General features: G+C 30.7%; 1 protein-coding gene across 2 annotated transcripts in view; it reads left to right on the forward strand.

Moving 5' to 3' along the window:
- The window catches only part of LOC127703156 (ras-responsive element-binding protein 1-like), a 48,207-nt gene that overhangs the window by 23,054 nt on the left and 8,081 nt on the right, over window positions 1–17,072 (forward strand). Inside the window, exons 3-10 of one of the 2 annotated variants that reach the window (XM_052207676.1) lie at window positions 5,517–5,822; window positions 6,292–6,348; window positions 9,538–9,742; window positions 10,184–10,692; window positions 11,139–12,291; window positions 14,144–14,321; window positions 15,294–15,978; window positions 16,391–16,748. In XM_052207676.1, the coding sequence (XP_052063636.1) occupies window positions 5,517–5,822; window positions 6,292–6,348; window positions 9,538–9,742; window positions 10,184–10,692; window positions 11,139–12,291; window positions 14,144–14,321; window positions 15,294–15,978; window positions 16,391–16,748 (3,451 nt within the window). The remainder of the gene's footprint in view (window positions 1–5,516; window positions 5,823–6,291; window positions 6,349–9,537; window positions 9,743–10,183; window positions 10,693–11,138; window positions 12,292–14,143; window positions 14,322–15,293; window positions 15,979–16,390; window positions 16,749–17,072) is intronic. The other variant, XM_052207677.1, reaches the window with a different exon arrangement.

The following is a 17,072-nucleotide window of genomic DNA, read 5'->3' on the forward strand; positions in this document are numbered from 1 at the left end:
GATGAGTCATAAATATTTGAAGCTAAAATAGTACTGTCTTTTGTTTTTGTGCTATGATTATTTATGTTTATCATTTAGACACAAAATTTTTATTATCCAATCATATATGTTAATTTTTTTTTGTCCTCAGTAATGTTACTTGTTTTCCATAAAAATTGTTTCAGTTGACAGGTATTGTTTCTGTTAAAAAGTTTTTGTTCTATTAGTTTTGTCATAAAAATGAATAAAGATATTTATCTTGATTTTCACAGAAAATCACTTCTTCATGATGAGGAAAATATTATGAAAAATAATTTTCATTGCAATCTCTATTGTTTTAAAAGTTAATGAACAAAAAGGTCATTAAGTAAAGGAAAAGAAATTTTTAAATTAACGAAACTGCCGGAACTCTATTTCGTCATTGATAATTTAGACTATAAAGGTACAAAATTCCTTCTTTAGAGAAGAAAAAATTCAGCCTTCGACAGTTGTACCCATACTAGGAGAAATAAAACATGACACGTATCGTAAGTTTACATCCCGGGAGACAATTCTTATTCATCTGTAGGCGATATCTGTACCAAATACTAACTAGTTCTTAAGTGAACCTTTTTCATACAAAATTTCACTCTATTAATTAATTATGATCTAAAATGGCAAAATCACTTTCATTTTTGTCCTTTTATTCTTTGAAAAATGAAACCGAACTATCTGTCAAAAGATTTTTTTCAAAAATTCATCAGTAAATGAGAAATGAAGAGGCCAAAAATAAATTTTAATATTTTAAATTGATACAATCTATGTATTATTTAACCTTCAGATAAAGTCTGTAATTACTTCAAAATATGATAAAAAGTGATGTTTATTAAAAGGATGTTGATCTCCTCATTAACAATAGATATTCATTCACGTACCACATTGTGCAAGGGTATCGCTCTTGAGTTTTTATTGTATATTTACCCATACACATCAATTAAGTTCTCATTGAAAAGCAATTGAAAAGCGATGAAAATGATGTGACCAATTTAAAAGAGCAGGAATAGACTTGAGAGTTATCAAACATATACCGTAACCCCACTTGTCCTTGGTGAAACTGTTCCAAGTAACTAGGAGACGTTTATTGAGTACTGATTGGAACTAAATAAACGTTGCGTTTACCCAAGGCATCAATTTCCGTCCTGGGCGAGAATGTTGATGATTTATTTGAGTTTCATTCAAAACTTTTGAGATGATAGTGTCAACTTCCTTTATAAGGTTACAATCGAATAACATGATGTGAAAACATTTTGGTTTGTACCGATATGATCTTGCGATCAATTAAAATTATTTGGCTCCTGTCATGGCTTTTTATACAGAAGACGTGAGACGTAGATTTTGCAAAACATTGTAAAATTGCATGATGCATTGAGAAATCTTTAATTTAAAATATCAGCAAATTGGGTAATTAGTTAGGGTCAAGGTGCGATGTTTGTAGTTGTAAATTTCAGCGACAAATTAAATACTCACACTTCAATCAAACTTATTTTTGAACTATTGGCATGTCTATTAGTTATTACAAGGATAATAGTCAACATTTTCCATCAGCTGAAATCTAAATTTCTTTCAATTTCAGTCTAAGTACAAAAAAAACATATTTAAAGATTCACAATGTTATATTAACATGCCATATTTCTGATAATGTCACAATTGATGTTAAAAAGAGGAGTAGTATGAGAAATTATGCTGGGTGTCAAGTTCCTCTGTGGAGCCCTGACTGAAAAAATGTGTTTCAAGTTACTACTGGTCTAAGATATAAGATAGAGTGTTTTAAAAGGAAAAATAAGGAAACTAAGGATTGATATATTTACTCTTTGGTATAGCAATATAATTTTCCCTTACATATGTTGTCAGACATATTGTTTTTATCCTACCCTTCTGTCTGTCCATCACTGACAAAATTAAAGGCGAGATTTTTTTTTGACAAACTTTAATTTCTTATCTTTCTAAGCTGTGAATTTTATTAACAAATTAAAAAGATTTATTTACTTTAGAATTTAAACAGAAAAAGTGAGAAAAATACAGCATCAATCAGATTAAAAGAAACTTCATACTCCCGGATGCATTTAAGATGATCTTTTCAAAATATTTGATAGAAATACTTGAAATTTAATACAATTTTTGGAATTAATCCCCAGCAAAGATAATTTCATCAGAATCTGAATAATAAAACATGTCAGATCGTTACCTGTATCCAAAGAAGAAACAGTTATTGATAAGATCAAAAGTAAATTTGTAAAGCACATGTATATATATCAGTTTTATTTCTTGTCAAATCTTGCCGACGTCAGAATGATGTGGAATAAGTTTCACATGACGGATTGTTACTATTTTCAGTCATTTAATGCAAAAAGTGGTTAATTTCATCTCTATTTAAACAACTTAAAATCTCTCCATTGGTCTCTAGCTCATGGATTTGGTTACAAAATATCCTGTTTCCGTACATCCCTGTACATCAATTTATGATTAATAAGTGGATGTAAAAGTTGGGATAAGTACTTCTATACGTACTTGTTTAAATAATTTATTACTTATATAAAAGTCCATTTTTTACATACTTGAAGTACCTATCTTGAAAAAGACGTAAAGTTGATCTTATTTATTCACACACCTGTCGTTACTCAGCAATCTAAGAGACAGGTAAACTGATGAAGATGAGACATGAAAGAGGAGCTCCATGGGTTGAATTTTGTCTTTCAAGTCTAAAATACTCGACGTAAAACAATTTTATTCAAAAATAGAAAATGATCCTACAAATCAAACGCCAAAAATAAATTAGCGATTAACCCATGCCAAAAAAATTAATATCATCTAGGAAGTTTAAATATTCCTGAAATTGAATAACAGGATTTTACAGCTTATGAGGTTTTAATGAGTCGAATGCATTAGCCGAAAGATTCTGTAAAATATTTTTCAGCCAATCCTCTGCCTATTAAATCATTAATTTAGTATTTTATAAAAGTACTGTTAATTCATAATGAATATTTGGTCTAATTTGATTCTCAGAATCCACACCCGTAAGTTTTTATGAACCCCTTGATTTTATGATACAGGATGTATTACTTTCAATGTAATTCATAAGCATTCGAAAAACATCTTAAAAAACAGATCTGCATGAGATGTTAAAGCATGCTGTTGTTGGTGTCATGAACTCGGTGAAATGTAGCCGAGGATATCACATTACGAAATATATAAGTACATGATGCAGGACCCGTTAAAAGATGAATGTGATTAAGGATATTAATTCTTTTCATCAGTTAATTTTTCCATCAGGGTTTAGAAAGTAGGATCAAGAAATTTATAAATGGATGCTAGGATCCTTTGAAATTGTCAAATGCAACACGATTTTTATTGAAGTCAAAATACAGTAGACTGTTAATGGCCCCCATTTCCTTGTCAAATATTTTTGGTTATGATTATGTGATGACTCTTAATGTATGACATAAAAAGCATAAAGACTAATATCTAAATAAAAATGTCTGCAATTTTCTTGTTTGAAAACTTTAATAAATTGAAAGATATTTGAAAAACACTTTTTGTAGGAGGTGTGTGCAGTCCTACATATAGGTAATTCCAATTTTTCAACTTCAAAATTGAGACCCTGACAAAAATGATTTTCCAAATATTGTTTCTATCCAAACAGCAGTAAAAAGATAATTGATGAAGATCAATAGAGGTTTATTGGTATGTGATTCTGCCCTCGGGAACAAATGTAATAAAATTGTACTTTTTCCAGTTTTTATGATTCATACATTCCTTTAGTAATTCACCAGCAGTTTTGAGGGAATCTTAAATAAATTCATTAATTTTAAAAGTAGAAATACCAAATTTGCTGCCATCTAACAAGTTAAAAAAAATCAGATACCAAATTTGCAACCACAAGTTTACAGGATTAACTGCCACCAGGATGTGCTAAGAACCAAAGTTTTAGAAAGCCTAGATTTGAAAATAATCCAGAGTGTTACAAAATCAGGAGAGGCTTTATTAAAGAGAAAGTAGATGTAAATTCAGAATTTTTTCAAAGTTTTTATTATTATTTCGAAAATTGCAACAGGATAAGAGCTTTTTTTTTGCCAACAAAAAGTTACATTTTAAATTTTATAGGTATGTAGCATTCCCTGGAATCTCAATAATGAATTTAGCATTTTGGTAGGTTGTTAAACAATGGCAATAAATAAATACACACAAAAAATATCGGAATTTACTGTATTTATTTATTTTCTGTGATAGGGGATTTCATGGAGATATTACAGTATTGAATGGAATCTCATCAGTAAGAGTATTATGATTTTTAAAATTTTGAATAATTTCATCACTTTTTGAACTAAAAAAATATAAAATCAGAATTTTTTTTCGAAGTTTAGAAATGCATTGATGAAGCTAAAGTTGTACAAATATTTTGTCTCTTGCCCAAGGCAGACAGAACATGTTTGATTATATTGACAGTATTTACTGCAGGCCACGTCTGTCTTCCTGATACAGTTTCATCTTATATGGTGACCAACCAATCTGTAATCTCTTGCTGGAGGGTTTGATTTCATTTTACACAACATTTCCATGAAACTGATAGGAAGCTTAAGTCATTGATTATGATATCATCATATGTAAAGAAGATTTTTCATTATTTTTAAATGTATTTTATTAGTTGAGTAATTATTTTGATAAGAAGTAATCAAATGTAAAACAAAAATGGAAACTGAAAAGAACTTTTCTGCAGCTATGAAAATTAAGAGATGAGGAAGGAATGCCAATGGGACAAGTATATACCAGAGACCAAAGGACGAGGTAGTGAACAACTATAGGTCAACCTACGACCTTCAACATTGAGCTTATTAAGTCTTTCATAATTTGGGTGCTTCTAAACTCAATGTATTAGATATGAATTTAAAACAATACATTCAGTGATTGAATAAAAGAAAACGTGGGGCAAATTTCATTGAGATAGCTTCCTAGTTCCTAACAATACATTTTTACCAAAAATAGACATTTTTACTATGCAATAATGATCGGATTCCCTTGAACAATGTGTGTAAACTTTTTTCTAAATAACCGTTTATGTTTTCACATGACGAGATCCTTTTTTTCTGAAAAATACAAACTAAAATAAAATTTGAACAAAAAAGAAATGTGTGAAGTTCAATATGTAACTGAAGATAAAAGACAAGTTTTGAGATCATGAGACAGATAGATGATGACAATTTCCTTGTCTTCAGGACAATTTCTCTTCCTGAATTATACATCATCTTTTTGGTCAGCAATTTGTTTACCCTGTCAACTGGATAATTATCACTGATAATGTCTTGTCTTTGTAAAGTGTTACTACCTACCAGCAGTTAACTATAGCAATAATATGTACATGGCCTCGGGCTCCAGTCGTTTCTTGGTCGCCGTCACTTAAGATAGGCTGTGGCTTGCTGAAGATGACATGTTAGGAAATGTGTGTTTGCGATCCGCCCTAATCATAAACTAATAATAACTACAACCTGTCATATTTGTTGCAGGACCATGATGACTTTGATGAATATGGTCCCCTCGTTGTCGACACCTCGGGCCAGTTAGACAATGAAGTGCCAGTACAGCAGAATAAGGATACAAGTTCCCTGTTATTGAATAAAGTAGAGGATACAGTGACGGATACAGTGACTACTGCAAATAACAGTCTCACGGAAATAAATTTAAATACCGCATCCTTTTTAGACGGGAGTGGATCTAATTCATCTTGGACACCGTCTTCCTCAGCACAGCTCAGTCCTAGTTCAATCAGTGCAAGTATTTCTGCGGCAAAAACCCACAGACGAGGAAAGAAGGTAAATTATTTGTTTGTTATTTATTTATTTTTGTGCAGATGAGTAGGTTATGTGGTGGATTAATTTATAATAGTGTGTGAATTTTTTTTCCTTGCCTTTCAAATTTCTTGTGTCTGTCAGTGATGGCCATATGGTTCACACTTTTTAGTGAGTTTTTTGTGTGTGTTTCTTTGCTTACATCACTTTTTGGATTCACATCTTATTTTAAAAAATTAACTTTCTTATATCAGTAACTTTTTATTAACAAATTAAACCAGTTTCTCCTATCTTTTTATTATTTTTTCACGTCTTTTAAAAAATGTGTTGTTTATTTGTGAAATTTGACCCAAAAAAAAGGCAAGATTGTACATAAATGTTCTAAAAATGTAGAAAAACCACATCAGCAACCAGTCTATTAAAAATATTTGAGAACAATAAAAAAAATAAATAATGTGATTAGAATTCAAATTAAAAATGAAATTATTTTCAGAATCACGTTAAAGACGATACAACTTATGATGAAAACCATGATGAAAATGAAAACAAGGTATTATGGAAATTATGCAGGGACATTGATGTCTGTCGCTGTATATTTAGCACGATGAATTTAGATTCATAAATGCATAATCGTCCTCTTATTACCCCCCTTTAGGCTATTTCACGGCATGTTTTGCATGAATGTTACTGGTGGCGGAAACCAGATGATAAAGCACTTAATATATTTTTGATTATCCATATATTTGTATAGGTAAATATGGACATGCTTCATTAATTTTGTCATCTTTGATTCGCTTACTCTTATTTGTACATCCTGCATGATTGGCAAGCTACGTTGTTTGATTGCGTTGATATTCATTAATTGAAGTGGAAAAAATGTAAGTAGGTGCAACATTCGTTGTTTATTTCTTTTTATGATTGTTTACATGTTTTCCATCGTTAGTTTGAATTTGTTTATTTCTGATATATATATTGTTATAAAGAAACAGAACTGGTAAATTAAATTGAAACTGCAATCAATTTGTATTTAAAAATAAAATCAATTTAGAACATCTCAACGATATTTTTGATTCTTTTCTATTTCTGATATGACGCAATCAAACGACAAACTCCTTCTTTCTTTTAATCATGTTTCCATATCTAACATAAATGAATAACATATAGATTTATTATAACAATAATAGCTATGGTCAATCTGTCTTTTAGATTTTAGCTATGACAATAACATATCTTCTCTTGTCTCATCTGATCTTTTTATTTCTTATTTCTGAAAGAAGCAATATTTTCTTTCAGTAGAATTTATTGTGTTTGCTGCTGGTCAAATATGTTTTATGTGATGTTAGTGTCAAAACTTGTGATCAGTTGGTGAATTTGATATATGAATCATAATTTTGAGTTACTGTGAATTCATTTTTATTCCTGGAATACCAATTTGCGTGGATTTTTTTTGTAGTATAACCACAAATTTGAATGTTTAATCTAAGTACACAATAGGCTTGTATGCAGACTTTGGCAAAACCAAGAAAACAAGATTTTTCCCGAATCCACGAAAATTGGTACCCATGAGTAAGCATGCTTAGTGCATGTTTTATTTCTTTTTTTAGTTCCCAGTCTCCTCTGAAACTAAGCATTGACTTTTCAGAATTGAATTCAAATATTATCAGGTTAAGACTTGTGGGTGGAAATTAACATGCAATTTATAAACCACATATTGCATATTCCAGATATATTTATTTTGTAATGTATGTTGCTGGGTTGTTGTCAAATTGACATTTACTCAACATCGCTTGTTTATTCACTAGTATCATTCTCTAAATCTGCATGACATATTTGTTCATTATCCAATAATCCATGGATTAGCTAGTATTAATAAGCACAAAAGATTAATATTTATAGATGAATTAAGAGGATTAATAGATTGTACAAGAACTTGCTAAGTTGCTGAGGGTATTGTTTCAGATTTAGAATTTTAATCTGCAAGGTGCCCTAACTTGAAACTGTGAAGTAATTTAAGTATGCCAAATCCATCTTAAAAATTACATCGTAATCTTGTTTTGATTAATTTCAGAAAACATTATATCAGAAAATTTCTAAATGCCAATTATTAAATCTGTAAAAATATGTTGGTTAATTACCTCCTTTATAAAAGGATGTCAATCAAACCTTTACAAAGTTCTTTGTCACCCATGTATATTTTATACCGTTTTGCATCTTTAATTTGGGAATAAGTTGTACTAAGAATATGTAGAAAATTTGTGTAATTATTCATTCTATGGCTTCTTATATGACTCACGAGAACTTAGGCAGACTGCTTGTTTAAATAAGTTTCAGATGTCCAAATACTGATTAACTTGAATTAAAGTTTCTGAATGGATTTTCTGATGGTGCTGGCCAAATATTTGAAAAAAAAAAGGAAAAAAGAAAAAAAACTATTTTCTTGACACAAAGCTTATATATTTATATAGGACTTTTATATTAGTTGTAATGAACATTTATACATCAGATAACTTCTATTTAAGTTGAATTGCACCTTTATACATAAGATTTAAAAATATATTTGACTCCTATCAGTCTCCCGTCTCATTTCATGTGACAAACAAATTTCATATGTCACTGTAATGAAGCAGAAAGATATTTGACCATGGACCGTAAAAGATGGAGTAGGGAGGGAATTTCTCATCCTACATACAACATGGCTTGTTCTTTTACTGAAATGATGTAAGAGCTTCAGATTAAAGGATTATGAATCATTTCTTACTTTGATGGCTTTTAAAAAGTATTTAAAATAATAATAATGGTTATTGAGCAACACACGAAACAAGTATTTTAAGAACTTGCGGTATACGATAAAAATAAAATATCTGAGATGGTAATGATCTCACACCTGGGCGATCAGGTGGTAATTAAATGCTACATTAATGAGTTTATCAATCTTTGATTTTAAGTATGAAGAGATTCATCACTTTATGTTTGAAAGTTTCATGAAATATTCATGATGCAGCGACAAGTCCAATTTTTTGACAATGGTACATAACAAGGTGATATTTTAACATAGTATGATTTATATCAACTGTTACAGACTGTTGAATGTTTCTTTGTTTAGTTTTGTATGTATCTTTTAAGACGTGACATGCCTGTTTAAGTTGTTTCACCTGCAAATATTAGGGAGTTTTTTTATTTGCATAACCTACTATTTATACAGATGAATGAGGATGAATTTACAACTATGTATAAGAGTGCAAGTAGGTTGACAGTGCATATAAGTAAAAATAAAGCTTGTTTTAGGTCTTTTGTTTTAAATCTTCATTGGAAGATTTTCAAAAATATCATTTTGGTTGAAGCTGTTTCGTAGTTGCTGCAATTCTAAAGATGATTCTGGAAGACAAAACAGGATGTGTTAAACCAAGTTTAATACATCATGACTGCATATGATTGCTTTTATGTCATTTTGCAAGTATGTATTAATTTGCCCTTCAAAATTGCAATGATATGGTTATATTGAAATTAATTTTTTTTATACAAATAAAATACTTGAATTCATTTCATATTTCTGCTTTGCTGCAAATGATTTCAAGAATGCTCTTTTTGATAAATACTTTTATGCATAATGTAATACTTTTCAGATTGATAGTGAATATTTGTATCTTAGTATTTCGAAAAATGAAGGTATGTTTAAAAATGCTATTTAATAAAAAAAATAAAGACACCAGCATGATGATTCTTGTTTTTTCCATTCCAGATTCTACCATTAAATGGAGACGGGGAAGAAGCCATATATCAATGTCCAATCTGCCAGGAAGTAGTCTCATCATTACATGAACTCACCATACACATTCGAACCCACAATACCCACGCAGCAGCATCTCAGTCTAACACTTGTACTATCTGTGGGAAGGTTTTAAGTTCCCAGAGCTCACTAGACAGACACATGTTGGTTCATTCTGGTAGGTGTTAGCCTCATTGCAGAGATATATGATAAAATATTAGAATGCTCAAAACTAAAAGTGAATACTATTGAATTTATTTTCTTTGTGGGCATCAATTTTTGTGTTTTGAATACTTAATGTTAAATTTCCTGGTTGGATGAAACCAAGAAATCCACAAAAACTGGTACTCCACAATCCATAATACTTTCACAGTACTTCTCAAATTCAATTGAAATTGTCAAATGTGTGATCTTAGATCCATGGGCAATAACTTCTATTAAGATTTTGATGATTATCTCTTGAAAAAGAAATTTTTGAATAGAAGACCTAATGTTTTATTGTAAAGGTCCTAATGTTTGCTTAAGATTTTATCACGAAAAGAGTAAAAGCATTACATTTTCATTAGTAATTTTTACAATTTTCTTATCTAAGGGAAATAATCAAGATTATTTTTTTCAGGAGAGAGACCTTTTAAATGTAAAGTATGTAAAATGTCTTTTACAACAAATGGAAATATGCACAGACATATGAGAATTCACTCTAAGGAAACCGATATTGAAGCTCTTGGAACAAAAATTAGAAAGAAGACTCCAACTTTTAAGCCAAAGGCAATGTTCTTTAGTCCAATAGATTTTGATGGAACCTCTTTGAACATGTCGACTCCAATTCCATCCAGAGAATTTTCTCCAAAAGGCTTGAACTTTGGAGAACCAACAACTCCATCCAGTTACATGTCACCTAAAGGTCTGAAAAGGACATTCAACTTTGTAGATTGCTCACCAAACTGGTCACTTCCAAAACGTCAAGTTTTGGAAGACAGCCGGTTTAATGCTGCTCTCCCACCTCAGTCTATTTCATCATTTATTCCACTCGTTGTGCCACAAGATTCACCAAAAATACCATCAGAACTTAGAGCAGAAGTGAAAGGGGAACCAGAGCCACCAAGGTTACCAGTAGTTGTGAGACAGGTAATACCAGCTGTTATATGTTAATTGTATTTTAATGATTGATTTCATTTCCTTCAGTTGTTTTTAGGAAACAAATGTCACCTATATTTTATCATTGTGTTACACTTTCTTATAGGAATTTAAAAAGATAAATAAGATGAAACGTGATTTGGAAACGAAAAGCTGATATTTGTTTTTAATTGTAAATAGATATTGTTTTATTTGTAGATTAACATCCAGCGGCAATATTTTATGAATATTAAGCACAAGAGGAAAAATAAGGATTTTTATTTGAAATAGATTTTGATTGATTATTTGATGGACAATTATTAGGCAGACAATAATTAATTGAAAAAATTATTTAAGAATTCAATATGATTTTGACTGTGTATATATGTCTTACCTGCTTTTGACATTTAGTCACCTGTGAAATGCTGTTACTTAAATTATGCTTTCGTTCATTTCAGCCAACAGAGGAAGAAAGGGATCAACTACATTGTCCAGTGTGCAATAAAACATTTCTGTGCAAATATGGTTACCAGAGTCATTTAGAAACTCATCCAGAACTGTCTCAAAACTGTCAACAATGCAACCTATCATTCCAATCTACTCGAGAATTAGATCTGCATAAATTAGTGGCTCATAGTAAATCTAAGGACGATGACGAAAAAAGCATAAAATCTCCCCTCACAGAAGCCGTTGTAGGATTTCATGATCTCGGTTTTATGGATTTCTCAGTGACAAAATTTCCTCTTGTTGCTAAATCTTGGTGTGAGGAAAATGTCAGACAATCAAGTAGCGACTATCACAAATATGTATGTAAAGAATGCACAAAGGCTTTCCCGTGCAAGAGTGCATTGTTGATGCATATTCATACACACAATCCTGAAAAGACGGCTCAATGTCCTTTGTGTGAATGTGACTTTATTGACAACAAAGAACTGCATGTTCACATGGCTAAACACATGGCGGACAAAGCATTCGATGAGGTAATGGATAGCGATGACATCGATGAAGAAGACACTGATGGTCATGGAACACCAGAAATGGTTGGGAAACATGACTTCCTAGCTAGCTTTGGATTGATCGCTGAGAAAAATCCAACAGACGAAAAAATCAAAAAGGAGAAACCTATGTCTGAAACAATATTGAACATGGAAAAGAATGAAAACAATGATTACTTTGCAAAACTTGGACAGGTCTTCTCACCTTTCATATCGCCTATACATCCAATGGGTAAGAAAAATGGTGAGGAAATCAAAAGCATGGCGGAACTACAGAAGTTAATACAGAGCTCTTCCAATGGAATGATGCCTCCCTTCCCAGCCATACCAGGTATGGAACATCTACATGGTATCAACCTAAACCAATTCTCTGCCTTCTTACCGTCCATGATACCGTATAGCCTTGCTTCACAGATGACACCTACATTAGCTGCCATGATGAGCGCTAGTCAGATGATGAATGCAGCACTAAGCAGCCAAAACATGTCTAGTCCCTTACCAACTCCGCCCCCAAGCAGTGAGAGTGGAAGTGGATCATCCGGTGAAATGAACAACAAAGGTGTATTCCCATGCAAATACTGTGACATGTTGTTCCCTAATTACAGAGCGTTAAAAGGTATGCATGTTTTATTTTTGTTATATTCTGAAAAAGTTTAAATTGATCAGATTTACAGTTATGATATCTTTTTTAAAGATTACATGTTAAAGGGAAGAAAGAAAAATGATTAATTACTCAATTTTTTTATGAAATGGACAGGGAAAAAAGAAACATGATTTCAATTTTCAAGTGTTGAATTTTCTAACATAAATATTTCAAGAAGAGTATTTTATATTGATAAACAACGATAACAGCATTTTTTAATAATTGTATTTATATTTTATCAATTTGCTATATAGAAGTAAGTATACAGCATCAATGGATTGTTGTAATATTTTGTGTCTATAAGTATAACATTGTTGTCCCATCAGAGGTCTTCTGCGCATCTTGATATAATCTGTATGCATATGCTTTTTTGGGGACCTTTTTATATAAAATACCTATTAGTATGAATGAAATAGGATGTGGTATGGTTGTCAGCGAAACAATTATTTACCATAAAAACCAAATATCTATAGTAAATCTTATGTAATTTTACAAATTTATGCAAATAATTTCAGCAATCTGAAATAGATAAATGATGTAAAAATTACTAACACCCAGGAAGATTAGTTTGCTAATGTTAATTAAGGCCATTTTATTTGTAATTGAAATTCAAATTATAAGTAAAACTAAGAATTTTATCTTGTAATGACCACTACATATGGATGACTTTAAGAGATGGGAGGCTTCATTTTTTTAAAGAAATTTAGATCAATCAAGGCTTGATTATTTTGGTGAATGAATTTTAAGATATGGGAGGCTTCATTATTTTAGTGAATTAATTTTAATTGATGGGAGACCGCATTTTTTGTTAATGAGATGGGAGGCATCATTATTTTTTTATTTAGCTAATTTCCTCAAGTCATAATTGTCATCTTTTATTGCTTTCATTTATGATGTATGGTAACTATAAACAAAACAATGATGCAATTTGTATATTTTAATGGATTTAAAAAAATAAAAATAGCTGGCATTATAATGGGAAGCTTGAAATTAATTTATGTATGTAAAAACTGAGAATTAACATCTCATTTGCATGCAGATTTATCAAACTTGTCAAGTTATGAAATGATGGATCTTGTAGTTACTAAAGTTGCATATTCTATATGATATGAACTTCCTGTCTGTTTATGAATGAAATTTTACCTATAAGTGCATGACAGTCGTTTCTTGATTTATTTTATTTTAAGCATGTAATGTGGCATAATTTTTTGGAGTTGAAGTTAATTGGATCAATTGATTAATTGATTTTATATTTTAATTGTTTTATTTTCTAGTAAAAAATGTTTTTCCAACTCTTAACTAGTTCAATATATTTGTGTTGTACAGTTGTCAACTCTGCTTTCTTACTTTTTCGTACTCAATTTTTTCTCACCTTCTTGTTGAAAAAATACATTTTTTATTTAGCTCCAACAAATCAAGTTTCATGTCTCTTTTGGGATGTCCTTCATCTTGCTTTACACCCTCCCTTTATTTTAGTCATTTTATATTTTTTTGTGAGATTATATTCTATAAAATTTGTATTTTGTGACATCATTGTAATGTTAAATATTGAATTTAAAATTTAAAATATTATATATTATTGGGAAACAGGTTTGCTTTTCCAATTTGAAAAATAAAAGTTCAAAGCAAACTTGTGTAGGAAAAAACAAAGAAAAATCAGATTTGATATCTGAATAAATACAAAGACCACAAAATAAAAAAATAATAAAAAAAATAACAGAAATAACAAAATATACTTTTATAAAAGAGAAATGAAAACAAATAATTAGCTACGCACTGAAAAACTTATCTTTAAAACGTTTAAATATGTGTTTATGTTTTTCAGGTCATACCCGCACACATTTAGGTCTGTCACCTTATAAGTGTAACCTGTGTAGTTACTCAAGTGCTGACAAGAGTACATTAATCAGACATCTTAGAACTCACAATGGAGAGCGACCATTCCAATGTCGTGTTTGTGACTTTGCCTTCACTACCAAGGCCAACTGTGAAAGGCATGTCAGGTAAGCCAGTACATTAATCAGACATCTTAGAACTCTAAAAGGAGAGCGACCATTCCAATGTCATGTTTGTGACTTTACTTTCACTACCAAGGCCAACTGTGAAAGGCATGTCAGGTAAAAATGTTGATTTTTTTTTTTTTTTTCTAAATTAAAAAGTTATATTTAATGTTAAAAAATATCCACTTTTAAAACAGTAGAGCAAAAACATTTGTAGGTGAAGTTACATCTTCAATAAATTCTTGTTAATAATGTATGAAATATAAAAAGATGATTAAAGTTTATCTGGTTACACCTGGTACACCTTGTAACATTTTCACGATTGATTTTAATGATTTAATGACATAATTAATTCTATGAATTAATAAATCATTTCCTTTATGTGCTGTTACAGGCCTTCTACAGCAAGTGCAAGAAATATATTGTCGCTGAGGTTTATTGATACATTAATGCCTCATAAATGCAGAAAATTTATGCATTAACATGATAATGTACATGTTTACTTATTTCCTGTTTGCACAACCTACACAATGTGCCTGGTCCAGGGGAGACAATTCTACGATATTTGTTGTCTTTTCACTTAAAGATTCTCAGACAACTTGATTATGTATAAAGAGTTGTATGTCATATGATATTGTTATCACTGCTCTATAGCCTCTTTGTGCTGAGGCACTGTAAAGCAAACATCAATCAATCAATATGTTGTTATCAAATTTTTCTAAATAATGAAATTAAATTGAATTTTTTCTTAAAATTGAAATTAACTTGATTTTTTTTTAAATATTGAAATTAAATTGAATTTATTCTAAAGAATGAAATTAAATTGATTTTTTTCTAAATAATGAAATGAAATTGAATTTTTTCTAAATAATGAAATTAAATTGAATTTTTTCTACATAATGAAATTAAATTCAATTTCTTCTAAATAATGAAATGAAATTGAATTTTTTCTAATGGTATAATTATTTTTTGCAGGAAGAAGCATGGTAAATTCATGAAGGATGATGTTGAACAAGCGATTGGCTACAATAAATATGCTGTTGACGATGGGAATTCTTCCACATCCTTCCACTCACCTGATACAGTATGCAAATATTGCAACATCGATTTCAAGTTCTTCCGTGCGCTGAAACATCATCTTAGATCACATAGTAGTTGCCGCCAGAAGCCATTCATTTGTACCCGTTGTGATGTTGGATTTTCGACTAAGGCTAACTGTATTCGTCATCTTCAGAAACAACATATAGAAATCTCTAACAACCAGATAGAACAGTATATCACTGTAAAGGAGCCGTTCAATATTGACGATAGTGACAAGTCATTTGGAGATTCTGATGATGGTATGCCACCAGATATAAATGAAAGATCTACTCCTTCTTCTATCATCAGTGGTAAATCACATGTGCCACCTGCTGCTCATACAACCCCAGTATTGTCTGTTGGCACTCCAGCTAGCAGCCGTCCAGACACACCCGTCCATATTAAATCTGAACCAGTTGATGAAGATGACATTATGCCGTTAGATTTCAGTGTTAGGTCTGGCAGTAATACTCCTGTAGGGACACCTAAGAAAGACCAACCTACAGGTAGAGGGACTGATCAACCTATGGACTTGTCAGTTAAGAAATCACCATCGCCATCACCAGCACCTATACTAAAGGTAATGTTTTCTAAATATTACTGTTTTCATAGATTTTTAAGTTGAACATGGTAAAAATTCTAAAATTGATGTGCTAGCTGTTGCACATTTGTAATTAATGCTGTTGCATATTTGTAATTAAAGATGTTGCACATTTGTAATTAATGCTGTTGCACATTTCCAATTAAAGATGTTACACATTTGTAATTCAAGATGTTGCACATTTTAAATTAAAGCTGTTGCATATTTCTAATTAAAGCTGAAAAGGAAAAGCATTTGCACATTTGCACTTTTAATTTATGTGGTTTTTAGGTATAAGACTTACTTATTTCAGAAATCTTTTATAAATTATATCAATGGTTCAATGTGAGATAATATTAGTTAACATATTTCAGTATGCGCATGTAATACTAATTTATTTTTACTTTTTCAGGCAAATCTGTTACAACAGACCAGAGTAATGTATGAAAATAGTGTTCACCAGTGCCAATTTTGTCCAATGGGATTTTCAAATCCCCGCGCTTTAGAGCGCCATCTTTGGCAAAACCATCCACAGCTAACATCATTGTTAGATCCTTCGTACCTCAAATCACTTTCTGGAATAAACCCAACAGTAACAGAAAAGTTAAAACAAACTGTTAATTTACGTCTCCCAGTACAACCACCATCAGAGAATTTAGAAGATAATGAAACCTCATCCAGGTCATCCAAATTAATGGATAAGATAAATAATCTGCAGGCCATGAGGATGGAGAAACAGATAAAAACAGAACCAAGATCTAGTATATCAGGTAAGTCCTTCTCATAGAAAAAAAACATAGAAAAGAAAAAAATGTTGGATGAGGCAAAGCGAGTATTATCTTCTATATTATCTGTACCTATTAAAATTAAGTAATAAAACTTGAGCAAAGAACCTTTACATTGATACAGCAAATATTTTATTACTTAACATTAAATAAATCTCAGATTAACAAACCATTCAAAGAAACAATAAAACTAATTTGGAAAGTGTCCACAAGTGTTTTTTTGTAAGACAATAATATTCATGAAATCAAGTTACTGATTATATTTCTTTAAAACCTATAGCTTTACAGTGTTAGGATATGTGTGTAAGT

Source organism: Mytilus californianus, unplaced genomic scaffold, assembly GCF_021869535.1.
Source record: "Mytilus californianus isolate M0D057914Y unplaced genomic scaffold, xbMytCali1.0.p SCAF_5, whole genome shotgun sequence".
Classification (NCBI taxonomy): domain Eukaryota; kingdom Metazoa; phylum Mollusca; class Bivalvia; order Mytilida; family Mytilidae; genus Mytilus; species Mytilus californianus.